General features: G+C 37.3%; 1 protein-coding gene and 1 long non-coding RNA gene across 4 annotated transcripts in view; both read left to right on the top strand.

Annotated features, from left to right (window-relative positions):
• Nucleotides 1-23,354, top strand: part of LOC149945624 (uncharacterized) — a 62,045-nt gene that overhangs the window by 1,114 nt on the left and 37,577 nt on the right. The window contains exon 1 of one of the 2 annotated variants that reach the window (XM_090174303.1): nt 19,371-20,765. The exons of the other annotated variant lie outside the window; for it this stretch is intronic. Coding sequence (XP_090030429.1) covers nt 20,392-20,765 — 374 coding nt within the window. The 5' untranslated portion in view covers nt 19,371-20,391. Of the gene's footprint in view, nt 1-19,370; nt 20,766-23,354 lie in introns of those variants that run through there. 2 annotated transcript variants of the gene reach the window in all.
• LOC149945625 (uncharacterized) lies at nt 5,336-7,120 on the top strand. Of its 2 annotated transcripts, XR_016480906.1 has the most exons (4): nt 5,336-6,035; nt 6,107-6,433; nt 6,497-6,726; nt 6,792-7,120. It is a non-coding gene; the product is annotated as an uncharacterized LOC149945625 (long non-coding RNA). The 2 variants fall into 2 exon arrangements; XR_016480905.1 differs by having other exon boundaries at nt 6,497-7,120.

The following is a 23,354-nucleotide window of genomic DNA, read 5'->3' as shown; positions in this document are numbered from 1 at the left end:
TTTTTACTCCGACAATGCGGAAGATGGCGCTACACAACACCCCCCCCCCCCCCCCAGTCAGTGTCACGTTCCAATTAACATTGGGGGTATTTGAGTATTTGTGACATAATTTAGGAGAAAATGTTTACTCTTTGTTACGAGTCGTTTTTTGCGTTACGTAATTTTCGAACTTTCCGAAAGGTACTCGTTACATTTTAATTGCCTGAATGGATACTTATCCCGTAAGATGTATCTGATAAACTTCGGGTGAAACCTCTTTTCATCCTAATGAAACACGGAAAGGGAGCTTAAACTCTCTCAAGGTTTAAGTTCCCTTTTCGTGTTTTTCACCAGACATTTTTATTTGTTGGCCAAGCGTCCCACATGCAGTACCTAATTAACTAATTTATTTGAGGCCACGAAGTGCATTATTAATCTTTACAGCTCTATTTCGATCATAAGTAACATAATAAATTAAAGTATGACACTTTGTTGAAATTATCTGACGTTTTTATTTTAATGATTTAGTAATTAAAATTAACCGGAAATTACTTAAAATATTGATAGATTGATAGGGCTGTGCGTTTAGTGGTTTTAAGCATCGAGTCGGTTATCGAGTATCAAAATTTTTTCATCGAGTAATGGTGAAGTCGAGTCGAGTAATCGAGTACTTGATTAAGGGGAAACTTTCTCTTATTCGAGTCGAGTAACTAAAAAAAACCTTGAGTAATATTTTAACGAGTCGGGTTATCGAGTACTTTATTAGGAGCTGGTTTTATTCAAGTGATTATGAAATTAATTTTAAAAGGAGTATAAAGTAACTTTCAATGCGGAAAAATATTCCTTTAATTTAAATGAACCCCAGTTTCTACAACTTTGTAGGTACCGTTTATTGCACCAACAAATTGTAAAAACCTTCTTTCAATTTTGAAGCAACGAGGATAGAAAAAAAAAATACTCGACGAGTTTAGAGAGGAGCTTATTCGAGTAATCGGTTACCCGAATATGCAATTTTTTGGTACTCGGTAATCGACGAGTATTCTCCAATTGCTTATTCGAGGTCGAGTTCGAGTATTCGACCTCAAAAAAGGCCGAGTACTCGATGATGTTCGAGTACTCGCACAGCCCTATATATTGAACGTTTAAAACATCAGACATAAGATGATCTACGTAAATAAATATATTTCTATAAGCAAAAGTAACATAATAATAATAAGTATGACACTTCCTATTACTTAAATGCTAATTTTCGAACCGAACCTTTTTTCGGCACTGATAATCTCTTCAAGCTGTGACTTGGACTCGCTACTTACCGTTTTGGATGACTACGTTTGGATAAAAATTTAGCCTAATATCGGAGAGCACGTTCTGGAGTCGCGAGGAGCTTTGGCTTTGTTTAGAAGCGCGCGTGTGAATCATACGTGATAAAAAACATCAGCTCGTGGCGCCGAGAAAAACTTCTTTAATTTTTATCATTTTAGCCTAATATTCCGCCTATCTATCGGAAACCAGATATTTCGGCTTAGCGGAAGTCTCGCGTATTTTAGACACTAGAGGGCTCTGTGCTGAGAAAACATCTTGATTACGCTTTAACTATGAAAATCAGATTGGTTGTAAATCTCGTTAATTGTCATACTTATTTTCTTTATCTTACTTATGATGTAAGTAAATAAGAAATTCCAAAGTTATATTTTTTAATAAACTGTTTAATATTTACTTTTATAAACACTCGCTTCGTTTCTGAAAGTAGTTTTTTTCGAATTTGAGATCTAAAAGTGTTTTTACTTGCATTTATCACCATCAATCTAACCTGACAATAAATTTACTAAAGAAGTGACGAATTTCCTGTTCGAAAATTAGGCAATCTATCATTATCATAAATCATTCAGTGTCATACTTCTAACAATAATGTTGCTTATGCTTTTACCAAATTATAGATTACTCGGCAAATTCTTGCAAAGTAGCTTCGCACGTATTGAAAAGTGCAACTGAAATGAACTTTAATAAGATTGCAATTGTAAATATGCGGGTTATTTATGCGAACCTCCCTTGCTTTTTGCATCGTATTAATTAGTGCGTAATTAGTTTAATTAGTGTCATGTGGGTTTCCATTTCCTTGGCCGGTTTCGTTTGCTCATAGACGAAATTGTTGGTCTGCATATAGCCCCAGTTTTTTTTATTAAGAGGTCAGCGTACTGATGGTTTTTGGTGTCACTAGTTCGTCAGTTTCAGCTAGGAGCAACAAACACAACTACCCACACAAGGAGAACGCCACCCGTCAAAAGTCGTGGATTTTCTTGTGTACGTTTTTCATTGGCTAGACGCTTTAGCGCCTGCTGCCGTCGGAAGGGAAAAATTCGGAAATTGTCTTCCCCCCCCGCCCGTAAAACGTTCAGCGTAAAGGCTCGTGACGCTCGTCCAATGAAATTCATACACAACCCTTCGTTAGCGTGTTTAAAGGCTAGCTGCGTGTATTTTTAGTTCCACATCGAGATATATATACAGGGTCTTTTTTTTTGCTCGGAAAAGTGTTTTTTTTCAAAAACTATTTATAGTACCGATTTCAAATTTGGAAGGTCAATTCTCTATACCGGGGGACATCAGTTTGAGAAATTTGAGCGTTTTCGGTAATGTTTTTCACCAATTTTGAAAAATTATTTTTCGACCACTAGGTGCGAGATAAAAAATTTCTATTATAAAGTTGTAGGCCGTCATCGAAAACCCTTAAAAATTGTTCACTCGACGAAAAACAATTTATTTTTCAGTGAAAATTCGAGCTTGAAAAATTTACAAGTTGGTGAAGCCAAATTACGATTGTTTGAAACGATAATTGAAACCGAATTACCTAATCCAGTTGAAACTTTGGTTAAAAAAACGACCGGATTTAAAAAACACGAGGCTATAGGTCAATCCTAAACATGCATTGGGTATTTAAAGGAAAACTTTGGGAGATTATTATCAGTGTTTGATAATATTTCGAACAATGCCTCGTTATTCAGTAGCTGAGCGTACCGAGATAGTTGCCATTTACTATGGAGAAGCAGCGCAAAACCTTAGAAGAGTGACTGAAATCTTCGCAGAAAGACATCCAAATGGAGCACCATCTGTAAATACAGTTAGACGAGCCATTCACGATTTCAATCAATTTGGTAACTTGCAACCTAGGTTTCGCGGATTGGGCATATCCTCGTCACAGTTGCGCTAACGCCGCTGCTGATTTGGGTTGTTCTGCAAATCGTGTGTGGAAAATTCTTCGTAAGAATCGCTATCACCCATACAGAGCTACGCTCCACCAAGGACTAATTGACGGAGACCATCAAAGACGTTATGAATTTAGCAACTGGTTACTAAATGCTGTCCAAGAAGATAGACAATTTTTGCGCCATGTTTTGTTCTCCGACGAAGCGTCATTTTCTAGAGATGGGCCCTTTAATCATCAAAACAGCCATCTTTGGTCTGACATCAACCCACATTGGGGTTTTGAATATCATCACCAGGGTCAATTTGAACGGGTCAATGTTTGGGTTGGACTTGTTGGAAACCGTTTGATTGGTCCCTTTTTCCTGCCGACGAACCTCAACGGCCAAAGGTATTTACATTTTCTACAGAACGAACTGAGTGACGCAATCGACGACCTTCCATTGGCTGAAAGACGTCAGTTGTGGTTTCAGCAAGATGGCGCCCCTCCGCATTTTTCCCGGCAAGTAACTGAGTACCTCAACAACGATTTTCCTGAAAGGTGGATAGGGAGAAATGGTCCAGTGCATTGGCCAGCAAGGTCACCTGACCTAACACCGCTGGATTATTTTCTCTGGGGATTCGTTAAAGCAAAGGTATACGCCACGCCCATTGAAACTAGGGAGGAACTCATTAGACGAATAATCAGTGCTTGCCGAGACGTCACACCAGAAATGGTAGAGAAAGCGTTTGAGAACTTAATTGTCCGCGCACAAACCTGTGTTGCAGCCAATGGTGATATTATTGAAAATGTTTTGTAAAAATTTATGTGAATAAAATATCTGCATTTAAAAACCAAACGTGTACATTTTTTCAAGTGTGAAAACTCTACTACGTTTGTATTAGACATGTTCCCTTTTCAATTATCGTTTCAAACAATCGTAATTTGGCTTCACCAACTTGTAAATTTTTCAAGCTCGAATTTTCACTGATAAATAAGTTGTTTTTCGTCGAGTGAACAATTTTTAAGGGTTTTCGATGACGGCCTACAACTTTATAACAGAAATTTTTAATCTCGCACCTAGTGGTCGAAAAATAATTTTTCAAAATTGGTGAAAAACATTACCGAAAACGCTCAAATTTCTCAAACTGATGTCCCCCGGTATAGAGAATTGACCTTCCAAATTTGAAATCGGTACTATAAATAGTTTTTGAAAAAAAACACTTTTCCGAGCAAAAAAAAAGACCCTGTATATCGAAGTGGGACTATTGCTATGGACGGATTGTCGTTAAGTGTTGTGTGTTTGTTTGTTTGGTGCGGAAAGCAACGACACGGCAGATGGCGCTGCGAAAATAATTTGCAGCTTTGGCGAAACCGGGATTCGAACTCACAGTCAAAAACTCCGATTAATGACGCCTTTACGCTCTCGACCACTGGAAGCTTCCCAAACTACGTTCGGAACTTCTACTGTATTCTCGTCAGTTTTAGCGGCGCGGGGGGAGTTGGCTAGTTAAGTTGTCGAAATTCTTGTCCGTTTTTGCGCCTTATTTTACGTATATTTTCGGAATTTAAGGTCAAGTGAACCTCAAACTTCGCGTCGGGTGGTGGGTGGTGGGTGGTGGGCACACTCGCTTAAGATGCCTCACTCGAATAAACGAGCTCGAAAATTTTAAATGTTCGGGTGGTGAGCAGTGGTAGGTGGGCACACTCGCTTAAGATGCCTCGCTCGAAAGTGAGTACTCGAATAAACGAGCTCGAAAATTTTAAATGTTCGGGTGGTGAGCAGTGGTAGGTGGGCATACTCGCTTAAGATGCCTCGCTCGAAAGTGAGTACTCGAATAAACGAGCTCGAAAATTTTAAATGCCCTCTTCCCCATATGTACTTATAAATGCTCTAAAAGCCCCACAATGATATACTTATTTTCTTATTTAAATAAATCAACAAGAGACATTAAAAAACTTCATCACTCGTTACACCAAACAAAAGGTTCAAGACAAACTACGAGTTCAATCCACACTGACGAACTTCCTTTTGGGTAATAAAAGCAATAGAACCATAGAGAAACAATTATAAATTGAAGTCACTATCGGGAGAAGGTATTATATTATTAAGAACACGCGTACGCTTAAAAAGTTAAAGCATTGAAGACTCTATTTCCCTTCACACACTTACGTACCGCCATTATTAATTATTGGACTCCCATACTCATCCAAAAACTAGGGGCATTCGGGCATATGTAGTTTTATTACGATAATCTTTGCCGTATACCATTCGCAAAACTTAGGTATATTAACTTACAAGTTCACGTAAAGACTACCCGTTTATAGCTCTACCACAAATAGATCGAAATTTAAAATATAGCTTTTTGTCAAATTACCTTGCGAGTTAAGTCAATAAATGACCTCAATAGCTTATGAATTGGTTTGCCCACCCATGTATCCTGAGGGTGGGCGGTGGCCTCTCTTTAACATAGGATGGTAAATAGTATATCTCACTATAGGAAATCACATGGGCTCAACAGTTTTTATATTAGTTTGCCCACCCGGGTCTCCTGATGGTGGGCGGCATCCACCCTTTCACTTAGGGTGGCAATTTATATATCCAACGATAAGAAATCACAAAGCCTCAAAAGCTTTGTATTCGTTTGCCTACCTGTGTCTACTAAGGGTGTATGGCTTTGCCCATTCGAATAGATCTTTTTCGTTTGAAACGCGCCATCTACTGGGGATTCGCTAGGTATTATGGGTATCAACATTTTCGCGATTTCCGTCTGCTTAGCTAGGACCGTATAAATCGTCTGCTACGTAAGTTATCGGAAAGGCTTAATCAGTTTAGGTGTAAAATATGATTTTCAAACGAGATGGAGAGACAAAACAGGTAATTAATAATAAATATTTTCGCTTATTTTATTGAATGTTCAATTTTTAACGATAGTATATTATTTTCAGTTCTTCAGAAACTCCCAAAAGGGGAGGAACAAGATGTTGTGTTATCGGTTGTGGGAAAAACAGCTACAAGAGTAAAGCTAGCTTTCTCATTTGTTTCCAAGGGACAAGACTTTGAAAGAGGAATGGATTAGTAGGATTCAATCAGCTCCTCATGATTTTAATACCATGCACAAGTTCTAAAGCAAATTTTGAAACTGGATTCCTTCAGCAACTAGCAAAATCTGCGGATACCATTTCAACCCCGCTGGAGTCAAACATTACAATGCATTCTCCCTCGTTACTTTCCTTGGAAATCATTTGAACATGTTGTTTTAAAGCCTTTCAAAGGTTGGAAATTAACTTATAAATCCATTGTCATTTATAACATTTTTACCGTGTTTTTATTTACAGAACGGTTAAGTTATAACTAACTGGTTCTTCCTCCGGATGAAACCTCGTCGCTAGGAGCAGATGTTGTTATTAACAACGAGGAAAGTACGTTACCAGTACCACAAATGAGCATGAAGAATGAGTTTACCATCAGCCACTGTGAACATTCGTATATAATAAAAGACCATTACTCATCAATTATCAATGAAAAGGATGCTCTGATTAAACAGTTGACTAATAAGTCATTCAACGTAAGAAGAAGTTACAGTTTTCGAAAGCAAAAAAAAGTTCATGGGATTTTATAAATTTGTAATAGGCTGGTTATGCTGTAGCTTGTGAAAAATTAAGGAGGCAAGATACAGGCGTATTAGCAGATATAAAGAATACCAGAAGTGGAAAACAATTATATATTCCTGAAATTGACCAGCTCTTCCTGGTACTGTGTAGGCTGCGTGTTGGTCTACTGGAAAGTGATCTTGCGTAACGATCCTAACTTTCTTTGATCTGGCCATTTTATATCCTTTCGTAAAATGTTTACCTGACTTATGATTGTTTTTATATTTTATTATTTCCTGCTCACTGAAGGTTTTATGAAATTTTGTTTTGTCCAATTTCTATTTGGTATGTTAGGTTTCGCTATATCACAGTTATTTGACGAAAAACTAACCACTAATCTACAAATAAAAACATTGTCATATTAAAAACTACTTAGCTGTTATAGTTTAATTAAGTTTAGTTTGTTGGAATTAAACTATGCTTTCATAAAATAATTTAGTGACTTTATTCGTATTGGTTACATCGTTGTTCTGCCGGTATTCACCGGCCGCCTCTCTCACTCTACTAGACACCACGTGATGGCAATAGCAACAGTAACTATATTTACACGGTCTATCCACTATAGACACTGTTTACACTGTAAATTCAACTTACTGGTTTTGGTTTTCCATGTTTGAAATATGTATAAGAGATTTCTATTGCTCACATTACCACCTAGGCTTAGATACAAATTTCAACTTTATCTATAAAAATTTAATATTTTGTATAATTTTATGTACGAAAACTATAAAGAATAGTTTAGGAATAAATTGCTTACCTGTTTAAAGTATTGAACTTTTTCATAATCATTAAATAACCCTTTAAATTACTAAGATAATGCAGGAACGATTTAAAAAAAACTATTCCTAAGCAGACGATATTTCTGTAAAAATTTCAAAGAACTCTGGGTAAAATGCGATTTCCCATAATTCTCGGAATAGTTTGAATTAATTTCACCAGGTGTCGTATTCAAACGATAAAGAACTATACACTGATGTGGAACTAATATTACGGCCTGGGCCGACTTGTTCTCTACGAACCTTGAGCTGCGTTCTCCTTGTGTTTGTTGCTCCTAGGTTTCAGGGAGTGGAAACAAAATAATCTCACGTTTCTCAGGCAGGGTTGGCACTTTTTTGATTTCTTTATTAGAAATCAAATAAATCTTTTTTTGTATAATTTACGGATATTTTAAATTTATGAGTTAGCTAATCTTCAATTAAATTGAATTTAATTACTATTTAATATTTTAGTTTGCTCAGATTTTCAATGTATTTTAATTTTTAAGAAACAATTTTATCATTTTTTATTCCGACATTAAAATACATTGTATGAATTAAATCAGTGATTTTTTTAAAAAAAATCAGTTAATTTACATCTTGATTTTAATCGTGATTTAAATCAAATTGACAATAGGCCTTTTCATAAAATAAGCTACACTTGCTGAACTTGTTTATGTAGCTCATTCGTCACGAAATACGTAGGAGCTCAGATCAATTTATACTTAAAAACCGGGTGCCTCGTCTAGGGTAGAAAAAGTGAAAAACGTCTATTTGAACCTTAATTTATAATTAAATTATAAATAATAGTGAGCATATAATTTCCAAAATATCCATTGCTTTACTATATAAAATTTTCCTAACTTAAATATTTTGTTACGCAAATTTATTTATTTTAATACCTGATTTTGGAACTAAGAAAGTGAATTATAAAATATATTAAATGTGCTAAGATTGGACAGATGGCGCATCATTATGTACAGCCTTTGTTCAGTTTACGACGAGTCGACCATCATTTACGGTCTAACAATCATATAAGTTTCACTAGCGATCGATAGATGACGCGACGAGATACTGATATTTTCCCCTCTGCGTATTCGCTTTCCCCCGACAGGCGTAGAATAAGCTTGTAACGAACGGGTTACACAAGGAAAAATGGGTCAGTGCGTTCACCTCTCAATAAAAAATGCTGACCTAAAATTCGGAATTTAGGGTTTTCTAGAATGTCCATGGCGGGTCTAAGAATCAAAATTTAAGAAAAGATGAGAGGTGGGGCACGTGCCCCCTCGAAAAGTATGGTCGTACGTACCAATATATATTTTTTTTCAATTGTGCCCCCCCCCCCCAACCAAAATACTACCTACGCCACTGGGGAGCAGACGACATTATGACGTAGCGGAAGTGAGTATTAAGAATATGGAGGAATTTTTTTCTCCCACTGATTTGAAAATTGGAATCGCTATTTTTATAGGCAATAGAAGGTTAACCGAAAACTCGTCTGCTAACAAGTGCTTCGACTCGTTTTTAACGTAACTACTAGTTACTAACTAGTGCCAATCACTCCTGGCTTCTGTTATACCTGGTGGCAGAAATTCTAAATTCATTGGTTACGTCACCCGATGTTTTATTTTCCAAGGCCTCTGAAATTTACGAATCGGCTTCTAGTCTTCGATTTTTTTAGTGTTTTGTTTAATGTTAGGTTACGGTTAGGTTGTCGTAAAATATCATAGGTCAGCTAGTAGGTATAATATTGTTACATAAGTGTGACACTTCCTATTCTTCACATGCAAATGTTTTACTGACGTCGTGAGAGCTGTTCACAAGACAGACTGCATTACGGGCTTTGTCGCCGTTTTGCGTACGCGTCACACGTAGCCTTTGTCAGCGCCTCGCTAGGGGGAGATTTTATTCTTGTGATGACGTCATTTCGTTACTAGTTCTCAGTAAAATATTCCCCAAGGTGACAAACTTATGAAATATATTATAGACTTATGGTAATACTTATTATAGTCACACCGGAGTCAAGTATTTTGCAGACACCATTTTTTATTTTTCTCTATTAGCGACCGAAAACTATCGCTACGCCCCCTTTGGTTCGCCATTGAAACCTAGATAGGTAGCGGCTAAAGCAGACGCTATTAGTTCTTCCTCATCTTTATTCGTAAATTTTATTTTATAAATAATGATACTTGCATATTAATACAATGTTTGCATCGTTTTCTTGTATTTTGATAAGATTATTTGAGAAAAACGTTCTTTTGACTTTATGATTTGTCTGTAGTAGACGCTAGATCATAGGTGCACATGCTACCTCGGACAAACTAGCGCCGTTACGCCACCTAGACTCGCTTCGGTCGCGAATTAATATTCTCTAGTTTGAAGTCTTATTTTGAGATGGGCGCTGGGGTACAATTTGAAATGGTAGAAAACAAATTAAAATATTAAGGGATTAATTAAATTGCTTGAAATGTGTTGAATATTTCTATTATTATTTCATTTTATGATTATCAGTTTAAATTATGCGTTTAAATGCCATCTAAGTATACTTTTACACGAAACTGAAATGTTAGTTTACCCTTGACAAAAATGTAGTTAAAAAGTGTGCCCCCCCTACATTTTTGTATTCGTTTCCGTCACATTTTAACGTGTGATCCAGGCTTAATTGTAGGGCTGTGCGAGTACTTGAACATCATCGAGTACTCGGCAATTTTTGAGGTCGAATACTCGAACTCGACCTCGAATAAGTAATTGGAGAATACTCGTCGATTACCGAGTATCAAGAAATTGCATATTCGGGTAAACGATTACTCGAATAAGCTGCTGTCTAAACTCGCCGACTATTTGTTTTTTCTTTTCTCGTTGCTTCAAAGTTCAAAGAGGGGTTTTTACAACTTTTTGGGGGGCAATAAACGGTACCTACAAAGTTGTAGAAACTGTAGTTCGTTTAAATTAAAGGAATATTTTTCCGCATTGAAAGTTACTTTATACTCCTTTTAAATTTAATTTCCTAATCACTTGAATAAAACTAGCTCCTAATAAAGTACTCGATAACCCGACTCGTTAAAATATTACTCAAGGTTTTTTTTAGTTACTCGACTCGAATAAGAGAAAGTTTCCCCTTAATCAAGTACTCGATTACTCGACTCGACTTCACCATTACTCGACTCGAATACTCGATGAAAAAATTTGATACTCGATAACCGACTCGATAAATTAAAGGAATATTTTTCAGCATTGAAAGTTACTTTATACTCCTTTTAAATTTAATTTCATAATCACTTGAATAAAACTAACTCCTAATCAAGTAGTTACTAGACTCGAATAAGGGAAATTTTCCCCTTAACCAAGTACTCGATTACTCGACTCGACTTCAATATTACTCGACTCGAATACTCGATGAAAAAAATTTGGTACTCGATAAATTAAAGGAATATTTTTCAGCATTGAACGTTACTTTATACTCCTTTTAAATTTAATTTCCTAATCACTTGAATAAAACTAACTCCTAATCAAGTAGTTACTAGACTCGAATAAGGGAAAGTTTGGTACTCGATACCCGACTCGATTGCCTAAAACCACTACTCGCACAGCCCTACTTAATTGCAACGCGTCTCCTATAGGCTGAAATTTGCACGGTACTCTGTCTCGAAGTAGATAATTCAAGGTCTCACGCCATTATTTTCTTTTAAAATGGGAGCTTACGTAAACTAGCAAAAAGAACGAGAGAAAAACAACGCGCGTCAGCAGGCCGTAGCAGCTCTGAAATCGCAATCGCACTGCGCTAAGTCGCTTACGTCGAATCTCGGGGATTTCTTTTAAAACGGAGGACGAAAATAGATTTCCGAGGCCCGCGTAAACAAGCCATAACGTTGCGAAGGCCCGCGTAACAGGCGTATTAAAGGCAAAGATGTCGCCCCCCCTCCCTTTACCCCTTTTGAGGGCGGGGGAGAAATTTCAGGGGGGTTACTTGCACCTCCCCTAAGTTTTATCTGCTAGAAACCAACCGAGAGAGAGAGAGAAAATTTTTATGAGCAGCGTTACCAGACGCGCGATAATTATCTTACAATGTCGATAATTTAGTGCCGAATTTTTGGCTGTAGGATAATTTAACGGCGTTTATGGAAAATGACTATGTGGTGATGATTTATAGCGTTGTACCCAATCCTACCTCAATCTGTCCTTAAATAAATTAAAATATAAAATCAGCCCGCTATTTCATTGGTTCCTTAAAACCTATTACGTCATTCGACTCGATTGAGAACTGACTAAACCCAGTCGTGTATCCTGTCTGTGTATTGTTTATGTAATTTATTTCAATTATCGTAATTCAACTGAAGATTACCACAATTGTATGCCTTATTTATTCAAATGTGGTTTTATAATTTGGATTGTTGACTGCAGGAATCCATACCTCTACTAGGAATGCTTATCCTGACGGCTTTGGCCCCGCCTACGAGATAAAAAAATCCCCTCTGCACGCGCTCCCCTCTCACATTGTTATTTGTTAAGTTAACATAGTGACGTCAAAAAAACCGTCAGCCACATCGAGACGAAAATCTGCCACGATAGGCATTCCAAGTAGAGCTATGGATTTCTGATTCAAATTATTTTTTTATTTAAATTCTTGATTTCACAATTATAATTTCAATAGACAGGTTAAGCCAGCTCCCACAAAACGTGTAGACGTGTGGACTTAGCTTTATTGTGTCCAATCAGGAATCCATACCTCTACTTGGAATGCTTATCGCGGAAGATTCAGTGGCGGCGCTATAGGGGTAGGCCAGGTAGGCCAGGTAGGCCACTGCCTACCTTCAAATTTCAAGGTGACCCCAAAATAATCCTATAAATTGATCTAGAAAGGGCCTCAAAATTCTCTCAAGAGATAAAATTCGCTAAAAGAGGCAATAGGCGAATCTCATTAATTCCTTATCTAAAATGTATAATGAAAAAGTGATATTTTAGTCTTTCATTGTAAAATTTATTCCAGGAACCAAGTATATTAAAAGGTTTTAATCGTAATTTTTTATTCAAGCATTTCGTTGAAAAAGGGGGGGGGGGGTAGGGGGCTCATTTATTTGGTTTGCCTACCCTGGCCAGGATAACACGTTTTCTACTATTCCAACATAATCAGGGACGTAGTAACGTTCTAGAAATTGGAGGGGGTAAAGTGAAACGAAAAGGGGTCTGGAGAATGGTTTTGAATTTTTAATGATGTGTAGCTTCTCCGAATGCATGTGAACTTCTTACTCCTATGTAAATTGGCGGGAACAGACTGAAATTTAAACACAGTTGAGGTTTTATAAGCTTGATATAATTTTAAAATCAGAATTTGAGCCTTTTGAAGATTTCAACTGACCAAAAAGTTGGAGGGGGCAATAGCATTAGTTCCCCCTCCCAGCAAAATTCTAGGAAGGGGTATTGCCCCGGTTCCCACGCCCCTGAACATAATTGAAATTTACCGCAAATTTTTAAGTGTACCATAATGTTTTTCTGAAATCGATAATTTTCTGTCCTTGGCAACGCTGGCATGGAGCCTCGTAATGAACGCTGGTTGGGGAGGGGGGCGCTGGTTGTGGAGGGGGGGGAGGATGAGACGTGGGTTTGGCGGAGGAAGATGCTCTCGTCTGAGGGTGATGCGGGATGGCTGAGAGAGAGAGAGAGCTACCGAAAAAAATCATTTGTAGACACTTCTGGGGGTCAAGCCCACATGTTCCACTGCTACTCTCAACATTTACTTTTCATTTCATATTCATTTCATTACGGGCTTCGTCGCCGTTTCGCGTAGCCTTTTACAGCGTCTCGCTAGGGGGACATTTTCTTCTTGTGATGACGTCACTCCGTTACTAGCTCTCAGTAAAATATTCCCCAAAGTGATAAACTTATAGAACAATATTATAGACTTATGATGAAACTTAAACAAATATTCACAGATAATTTTATTTAAACATTTCCAGATAAAAATAAGTTAATATTATCCAGATAGAGAGCTAAGGATATTAGCATTTACTTTTTACATAAAGCCATCTAGCGGTCAAACTATAAGTTACATATTAACAATAAGTTTTTTGACACTTACTACTTTTATAAAACTGTTCTTACCCATCTGACATTATCGTCTAGCTTCGATTTGAACTTTCAACCGAATTCTGTAGCATATTATCGTCCTTGGTAGTAGTATATTTAGACACTAGGGGGCGCTGTACCAAATAAAACCTTGATTGCTCAACAACTCTAAAAATTAGTTTGGTGATAATTTTTGTTAATTGTCGTACCATAATCCTATAATATTGTTCCATAAGTTTGTCACTTTGGGGAATATTTTACTGAGAGCTAGTAACGGAGTGACGTCGTCACAAGTAGAAATATCCACCTAGTGACGAAATAGCGACGAAGCCCGTAATGCAGTCTGTCTTGTTAATAGCTCTCAGTAAAACTTTTGCATGTGAAGAATAGGAAGTGTCACACTTATGTAACAATATTATACACTTATGGTCATACTTATAATATTATGTTACTTATGGGAAAAATCATATTAAAAAAATAAAATTGGAAATCTAATAGCTTAAGCAGAAGTCAATAAACCACTTACGAGATTAAATTGTTTATAAATAAGAAAATATCCCTTCGCAGTGTTGATTTTACATTTTACATTGTTAGCAAGGTGATCACAGAAAAACTCAAAATCGAATACAGGAAAAATTGGAAATTTTTTATCGATTTATCGGATTTGATAGATATTGTTTTGGAAAATAAATAAAATATAGGAAAATTTTTTGATGAAATTACAATACTTATGAAAAGTATTGTATTTAAAGGAAATTTGCTTGAAATAATTTTTGATTTGAATAGGCCTTTCTATAAATTAACGTGGCCTTGTTGTTTACTTTTTTTTTCTCACAATTCTAGAATGCTTCCTCAGCTCCCCCTCTGAAGAGAGCCAATGAGTTCGTCCATAGGTTTGACTGCGCAATTTCTAGAACAAGTTGGGCAGTCGTAGCGAATTTATGAAAAGGCTTATTTCGTTCGGTTAACTTTGTAGTTTGCTAACTAGTCTAGGTGGCGTAACGGCGTTAGCTTCTTCGAGGTAGCACCTATGATTCTAGCGTCTGCTACAGACAAATTAAAAAATCATGAGAACGTTTTATCTAAAATGAACTTATCAAAATATAAGCAAATGATACAAAAATTATATTAAAATGCGAGTATCATTAGACAGGTCAAGCCAGCACCCGAGAACTTGTTGACGTACGTTTGTGTGTACAGCATTCTTCAAGTTTTCGAGCCATTTTCTGGCGCTGGCTTAACCTCTCTATTATTTGCCTACTAGGCAAAATGAAGCTTTTGATACCCTTTTTTAAGGAAGTACTTAAAAAAAATCGAAGAAACTTATCGCCAAGTGAATCGGCAAAATTCGAAAATTTTAGGAGGTGCTTTACGGAAATTATCGGTGGCGCTTCAGAAATGGTGGCTCAAGCACAGTCTAAAACACCCTAGCGACGCCACTGGAGTAACGGCGCTAGTTTGACCGAGGTAGCGCTTGTGATCTAGCGTGTGCTACCACCAAATTAAAAAGTCATAATAACGTTTTTTCTTAAAGGGAATATAACCTCAGGTATTTGGTGTGGAACACCAAAGCTTGCAGCTCTGGCCGCTCTTGCCTTTGGCTTTAAAAATGTTTGGCGCCACTGTACAGGGACATTTGAAAAATTGAAGGGATCTTCCGTAAAGATTGCTTTGCAGGTTATATTCCCTTTAAGCAATCTAATCAAAATACAAGCAAACGATTCCAAAATAAAATTAAAATTCAGGTATCATTATTTATAAAGTCAAATTTACGAATAACGACGAGGAAATACTAATAGCGTCTGCTACCTATCTAGGTTTCAATGGCGAACCAAAGGGGGCGTAGCGATAGTTTTCGGTCGCGAATATCAAAACACAGGGTTGTCACAGTATTATAGTTAGGGAATTTGCATATGGGTCTAAAAGTCAGGGAATTTTAATATGGGTCTAAAAGTCAGGGAATTTTAATATGGGTCTAAAAGTCAGGGAATTTTAATATCGGTCTAAAAGTCAGGGAATTTTAATATCGGTCTAAAAGTCAGGGAATTTTAATATCGGTCTAAAAGTCAGGGAATTTTAATATCGGTCTAAAAGTCAGGGAATTTTAATATCGGTCTAAAAGTCAGAGAATTTTAATATCGGTCTAAAAGTCAGGGTATTTTAATATGGGTCTAAAGGTCAGGGAATTTGCATATGGTTCTAAAAGTCAGGGAATTTTAATATGGGTCAAAAAGTCAGGGAATTTTAATATGGGTCAAAAAGTCAGGGAATTTTAATATCGGTCTAAAAGTCAGGGAATTTTAATATGGGTCTAAAAGTCGGGGAATTTTAATATGGGTCAAACAGTCAGGGAATTTTAATATGGGTCAAAAAGTCAGGGAATTTTAATATCGGTCTAAAAGTCAGGGAATTTTAATATCGGTCTAAAAGTCAGGGAATTTTAATATCGGTCTAAAAGTCAGGGTATTTTAATATGGGTCTAAAAGTCAGGGAATTTGCATATGGTTCTAAAAGTCAGGGAATTTTAATATGGGTCAAAAAGTCAGGGAATTTTAATATGGGTCTAAAAGTCAGGGAATTTTAATATCGGTCTAAAAGTCAGGGAATTTTAATATGGGTCTAAAAGTCAGGGAATTTTAATATGGGTCTAAAATTCAGGGAATTTTAATATCGGTCTAAAAGTCAGGGAATTTTAATATCGGTCTAAAAGTCAGGGAATTTTAATATCGGTCTAAAAGTCAGGGTATTTTAATATGGGTCTAAAAGTCAGGGAATTTGCACATGGTTCTAAAAGTCAGGGAATTTTAATATGGGTCAAAAAGTCAGGGAATTTTAATATCGGTCTAAAAGTCAGGGAATTTTAATATGGGTCTAAAAGTCAGGGAATTTTAATATCGGTCTAAAAGTCAGGGAATTTTAATATGGGTCAAAAGTCATGGAATTTTAATATGGGTCAAAAAGTCAGGGAATTTTAATATGGGTCAAAAAGTCAGGGAATTTTAATATCGGTCTAAAAGTCAGGGTATTTTAATATGGGTCTAAAAGTCAGGGTATTTTAATATGGGTCTAAAAGTCAGGGAAAAGCCAATAAATTTAAATATGATTCTAAATGTCAGGGAATTTAAATTATTAGTATAAATGTCAGGGAAATGTCAATAAATTTATTTTGATTGCCAATAGGAAACCTTTACTTAAATATGAGTCATAAATTTCAAAAAACTATGGCATAAAATAAGTCAGGGGAAATCTATGGTAAAGGCTCGGGAAACATAGAATAGTATGCGAATTTCAATATGAAAAAACTGACAAAACTGTTGGAAACTGCACAGAGCCTACGTTTTAATGACGTAAAAGAGTTCTTATTTCGTAATAGATTATAAACATCTGGCTGAAGTTATTGTTTCTCGTCTTCGTTGTAATACCGTAACTCACGATTTCCACGTGCAGTAATTGATTCTATTTCACGCTTATTGTACGTAGCGCAGATAATCGGTGGCTCGTGCGTAAGCTGTTTCGGAAAGACGCCTATGTGAGTTCAAAGCTCAAGAAAAAATTATATTTCATTACTAAGTCTATTTGCATTTTTATGACGGTGCCACCCGATAAAATAGGGCGATTCCGAAAGTCATTAGCTGAAAATTATCTACCCCATAAACCTATCTAGTGACTTTATTAAAAAATTTGCCCAACTTCGGACAACATTGGTTTTCGCTTGGGCTAAAACGCCACGATAGCGAACGTCGACGCCAAAATATTGTATTAGGTCTAACGGGGATTTTTTAGTGTTGAGGCAAAAATATTATATCAGGTCTAATTTTGATTTTTCACGTCCCAGCAAAAATATTGTATTCAGCCTAAGGAGGATTTTTTTTGTTATTGACGCAAAAATATTATATTAGTTCTAATTTGGATTTTTCACGTCCCGGCAAAAATATTGTATTCAGCCTAAGGAGGATTTTTTTTGTTATTGACGCAAAAATATTATATTAGTTCTAATTTGGATTTTTCACGTGCCGGCAAAAATATTGACGGCTTTTAAAATTCATTTTGCGCGTGAAAATACCTCTACATGTTATGGTCAAAAAAGCACGCAAAGAAGGCTGTGTGCCCAAGACATGTACCTGTAGTGTCGCGCGCTAAAACGTCATTTCAAAATCCGTCAATTTCACGCGCAAAATGAATTTTTAGATCCACCAATTGGGCCTAAGCGTGAAAAATATAACGGAGACGTAAACTGAAAACGTAAAATAAAATGATGTTATATGTCCGTTTCTGTTTCATGTTTTGACACACATCGAAACGTTAATTAATTTTTTAATCGCCATCATTTAATTTAATGCTATAATACGTGTCACTTACGATTTAAAAATAAGCTCCTGACGCGAAACTTAAAAAAACGAACACCTATAGGCCCTTCAATAAAACATCTCCAAGGAAATCGCCAAGAAGTAATGTTTCCGAGAACAAGGACCTGCAAGTAACTTTATAAAATTCCTAAATACAAAATTTACTTACTTCATAATTTAATTCTTCATGATATTTAGAATTGATCATCTCGGAAATATCACAACCTAATGTCACAACTACCACTGATTCTGTAAAGGTGGATATACTCTTAGTTTTGATGTCAACATGGTAGATTTATTCGCTTTTGAATCGTTTTCTCTTTAATTTCCGACTTATTTTTGGTGGTATTGTCGCAACAGGAATTGACGGCTTTTAAAATTCATTTTGCGCGTGAAAATACCTCAAAAAAGCACGCAAAGAAGGCTGTGTACCCAAGACATGTACCTGTAGTGTCGCGCGCTAAAACGTCATTTCAAAATGCCCATATGCAAGGCTGTACATCGTTAGTTATTACGTTAAATATGCCCGTAGCAAAGGCTGTACATCGTTAGTTATTACGTTAAATATACCCGTATGCAATGCTGTACATCGCTAGTTATTACGTTAAATATGCCCGTAGGCAAGGCTGTACATCGTTAGTTATTACGTTAAATATGCCCGTATGCAAGGCTGTACATCGTTAGTTATTACGTTAAATATGCCCGTAGGCAAGGCTGTACATCGCTAGTTATTACGTTAAATATGCCCGTAGGCAAGGCTTTACATCGTTAGTTATTACGTTAAATATGCCCGTATGCAAGGCTGTACATCGTTAGTTATTACGTTAAATATGCCCGTATGCAAGGCTGTACATCGTTAGTTATTACGTTAAATATGCCCGTATGCAAGGCTGTACATCGTTAGTTATTACGTTAAATATGCCCGTAGGCAAGGCTGTACATCGCTAATTATTACGTTAAATATGCCCGTATGCAAGGCTGTACATCGTTAGTTATTACGTTAAATATGCCCGTAGGCAAGGCTTTACATCGTTAGTTATTACGTTAAATATGCCCGTATGCAAGGCTGTACATCGTTAGTTATTACGTTAAATATGCCCGTATGCAAGGCTGTACATCGTTAGTTATTACGTTAAATATGCCCGTAGGCAAGGCTGTACATCGTTAGTTATTACGTTAAATATGCCCGTAGGCAAGGCTGTACATCGTTAGTTATTACGTTTAATATGCAGCGAAATCTAGATACAAGTGTCTTTTTGCCAAATAGCTCGGTGGTCTTTGTGGGAGACCCCCGTGTCCCGCATCTCCCCTTGTAGTTTCCTCTCTGCATCCGTGCTCCGCTCCATCTCCGCTTATAGCGCATACGTTGCAGGCAGAGAGAACGCTGGCGTTCAATTTGGCGCCACCATCCTTCGGAGCCTCTCCACGGTTTCCCCTCGTCGACGGTTCTCCTGGATGTAATTTTAGTTTCCGAACGTCACTGGATGCTCTATTTTCGTTGAGTTTTGTTCCTTTTTCTTTCCAATAATACGTCTCTTCGTGCTTTTAATTTAAAAGTCGGAAAAAGTAATTGCATAATAGATGATTAAAGAAAAATAACTCGGCATCCCTACATATTGGAGAGATATATTTTAGCCGCGGCGTAAGTCGCAGCCAAAAGTGACGAGTTCGCGGTATCGGATCCGTTTCCTGGAAAAACATCTTCGCTTTCTGGAAGAGGTCCGAGATTTCTAATCAAATGTTTTCAACAATCAAGATTCTCTGCCAAATCGCGAACTGTTCTACCGTTGTAGTCTACCGTCTGAGGTTTTTTTCGGTTCGTGTCTCGTCAGTAATATTTTAACAATTGTAACGGATAATTTTCGGTGAACTTTATTTGGTTTTCCAGTAAATTGAGGGAAATTGATGTACGCGTTGGGGGAAGTTAACAGTACAATTTCCGCAAAGCATTTTTATCAAATTAGTCGAGCTATCCGGTCGCCTTAAATTTCAAGGGCCTTTTAAAAAAATCAACCCTCTTTGACATAGCCAAAAAAAGAGGGAGATCTAGACCATCAGCGTGCTGGTATGAAAGAACTTTCTTTGATAAGATACGAAGAGGTTGGTCTCTAGAGTGATATCGCTCCGAAAACAGATTTCGCCTTTCAAAGAAAAACTAACATTCTAGAGTCTAGTTGAGTTATCGCGGCCAATTAAAATATTTTTTGTTTTTTGTTTTAAAAATTTTGAAGTCGCGTAATTGGCCGCCAGAAAACCGTTAGATATTAGTCGAATGTAATTCGCTTACCGCAACTGTGTAACGCGAGAACCACGACCATCATGCTCATGTGTGGCGCTACGCGCGAACGTCACCGGAGCCTATTTTGTTGTTATTGTTTATCGACGCTCGCCGACTCATTAGCGGAATCGAGGGACAATGCACCCTTCGCGGCCTCGAGCCTCGTCCAAGGACCAACCTCGCGTGATTTCACCGCGTCGCTTTCCGGATTCCCCCGGCGCCGCTAACAGGACGCGTCTCCCGTCGACCAATTCGTCGTCGTCGTCGCCGCCCATGAGGACATCGGGCGACGGCCGCTCCGTCCGCCCACGACCTCCGATTTCCCTCGTCTCTTCGGCTTCGCCTCGTAAACCCAACGCACTCTCCAAAGAATCACCCACAGTGGCCAACTCGTTGGTTTTACGCAAAAACGTTTCTTCCCTCAGAAGTCCAACTGATAAAAAATCCTTACCGGCTTTTTATTGCGAACCTGTCTCGGAAACTGGTAGACCCACTACCGAAAATCCCAAAAGGTAATCATTTAAAACTAAAGTACGAGACATTGTACCATAAGTAAAATAATCAAAATTAGTATGACAATTAGCAAACATTTTCACCGAACTGATTTTCATAGTTATTGCGCAACCAAGGTTTAGTTTGGCACGCAGCCCTTAGCGTGTACAGATGCTCAAGGCTTCCCAGTTCGCTTTCGAGCCCAGGGCCGATGAGAGCGGGCCCGGGCCCCGGTAAAATATAAATTCCGGGCCCCAAAGATAGCCTTTACTATGATAGATAGCTATACTCTTTCTGAGATAAACGAGGGTGAAGTATACCTCGATTGTTCAAACCCGGGCCCCCTAGCTCTGCACGGGCCCCGGTAATATGTACCGGCTTCCCCCCTCTCTTGTCGGGCCTGTTCGAGCCCAAGTCGGAACTCGCCGAAAAAGGTTCGATAACAAATAGCATTAAAACAAGTTATTATAATTATGTTACTTATGATTATACCCTATGACGAGATGGTTAGTCTGGTCTATAAATTAATCGCGATAATTTCTGATTATGTGGTGTGACGTATAGAATTGACGTTATATAAAAAATAACAACGCCTCTAATGAGAAAAAATACTTAAAAATGTTGAGGGTTGAGCTCGGTTGAGCTACATAATCACGTGTTTTGAGAAGTGGAAAGGTAACCCTAAGTCTCGCGTGAAATTCGACCCTAATTTTCCAAACGCTTCTGTGTACCTTTTAAAGGGAATATAATCTACAAATATTGTACCAACGACCACCTGATAAAATTTTTCAGGTTGTAATTATCAGATATCTGAACATAATCAGTTAGACAGATCAGGTTAATTTGAAATATTCTCCTCACCAAACAATCTGATCTCATTCTCCCAAAATAAAGATCTGCCAGAATTCGTAGAACCATATTCAGCTTAGCAGAAGGATTATCTGACTATTACGGATCAATTCAAAATTAACAGTATTGAAAATTTCGAATTAAATTTAAACGGGGAATATCCGCTAGCATATGTAACTGACTCACTCATAAGTATTCCTCTGTATCAGTGGCGTAGCCAGGATTTTAAATCGGGGGGTGGGCACCATCGAAAGATAAGTAAATAATGAAAAATATTTGTACATATGACCATACGTTTCGGGGTGTGAAACGTTTATATAAAGGAAAAATTCCATGAGACCCAAATATATAATTTTTTTTATAATCCTTGCGCAATAGACGCTTCAATAAATCATCCTCCCAGAAAATCGCCAAGAAGTAATATTTCCGAGAGCCAGGACCTGCAAGTCACTGTGTATATAGTGCTTGTTAAAATAATGGAAATTTTGCACCTTTATGGAAGCAACAATTAGCGTTCCCTTTAAACCAGGTAGCTTTTTTGACATATTAAGGTTGGCAAAACACGACGTTCTGTTTACAAGCACTATATAAACAATACCTTGCTGGTCCTGGCTCTCAAAAATATTACTTCTTGGCGATTTCCTGGGAGGATGATTTAAAGCTTACCGCGAAAACCAAATCTCATGATCGCCAGGCACGAGCAAAACTATAGAATATCAAAAGGCACACAATCAGCTTGACCAATGATGAAGTTTATGACACTTTTTCGTCACGGAGTTGGAAGTGACGTGAACAACGTTTCATTAAGACTCATGTAAAATATGTTACATACGTAAATAATGGCTCTAGTCAGGTTCTAAAGTTCTAAAGTATTTTATTCTGGCAAAAGGCGGTGCCCATCACGCCAGAGGGCTGTACACTCTGTTTGAAAAGTCTTCGACAGCTGAAATTTTTGCCCTCTTTTTAATTCTGCTAGAAAACTATAATAGATAGCTCGATGAAACCAATTGCAACTTTTATTTATTTTCCAATATCTTTCGTTATTTATCGGTTTCGTCCGCCAAAAATTAATAGTTTGGCGGGAACCGTCAAAACTCATTTTTGACAACTTTTTAAATATTGGTTCTACGGCACTGACTTGCACGTTTTTGAATTCACAATGGTCGGTTCATATATATAAAGTGGAAAAATTATCCCTCTACAACCAACGGTTGAGAAGTTATCGCGTTTCCAAATTGTCATCGAAGTTGCGTTATTTATAATCGCTTGATGAATTTTAGGTGTTTCCTAGTTTCGAGGAAAGTTTGGAAACGCTATAACTTCTCAACCGTTGGTTGTAGAGGGATAATTTTTCCACTTTCTAAATATGAATCGACCATTGTGAATTCAAAAACGCGCGAAACAGTGCCGTAGAACCAATATTTAAAAAGTTGTCAAATATGAGTTTTGACGGTTCCCGCCAAACTATTAATTTTTGGCGGACGAAACCGATAAATAACGAAAGATATTGGAAAATAAATAAAAGTTGCAATTGGTTTCATCGAGCTATCTATTATAGTTTTCTAGCAGAATTAAAAAGAGGGCAAAAATTTTAACTGTCGAAGACGTTTCAAACAGAGTGTACAGTATAGGATCAAAGAGATATTCACACAACAAAGAGATCAGTTTAGAAAAACGTTTAGTTCGCGGTTGAATTTAGAAAGGTCTGCGATGGACTTCAGAATCAGAAAACATGCATATTATCTGATCTCGTAAATTAT

Source organism: Leiobunum rupestre, chromosome 5 (assembly GCF_980474605.1).
Source record: "Leiobunum rupestre chromosome 5, qqLeiRupe1.1.hap1, whole genome shotgun sequence".
In the NCBI taxonomy this organism is placed as follows: Eukaryota; Metazoa; Arthropoda; class Arachnida; order Opiliones; family Sclerosomatidae; genus Leiobunum; species Leiobunum rupestre.
This window is presented reverse-complemented; position numbering and strand designations above follow the sequence as displayed.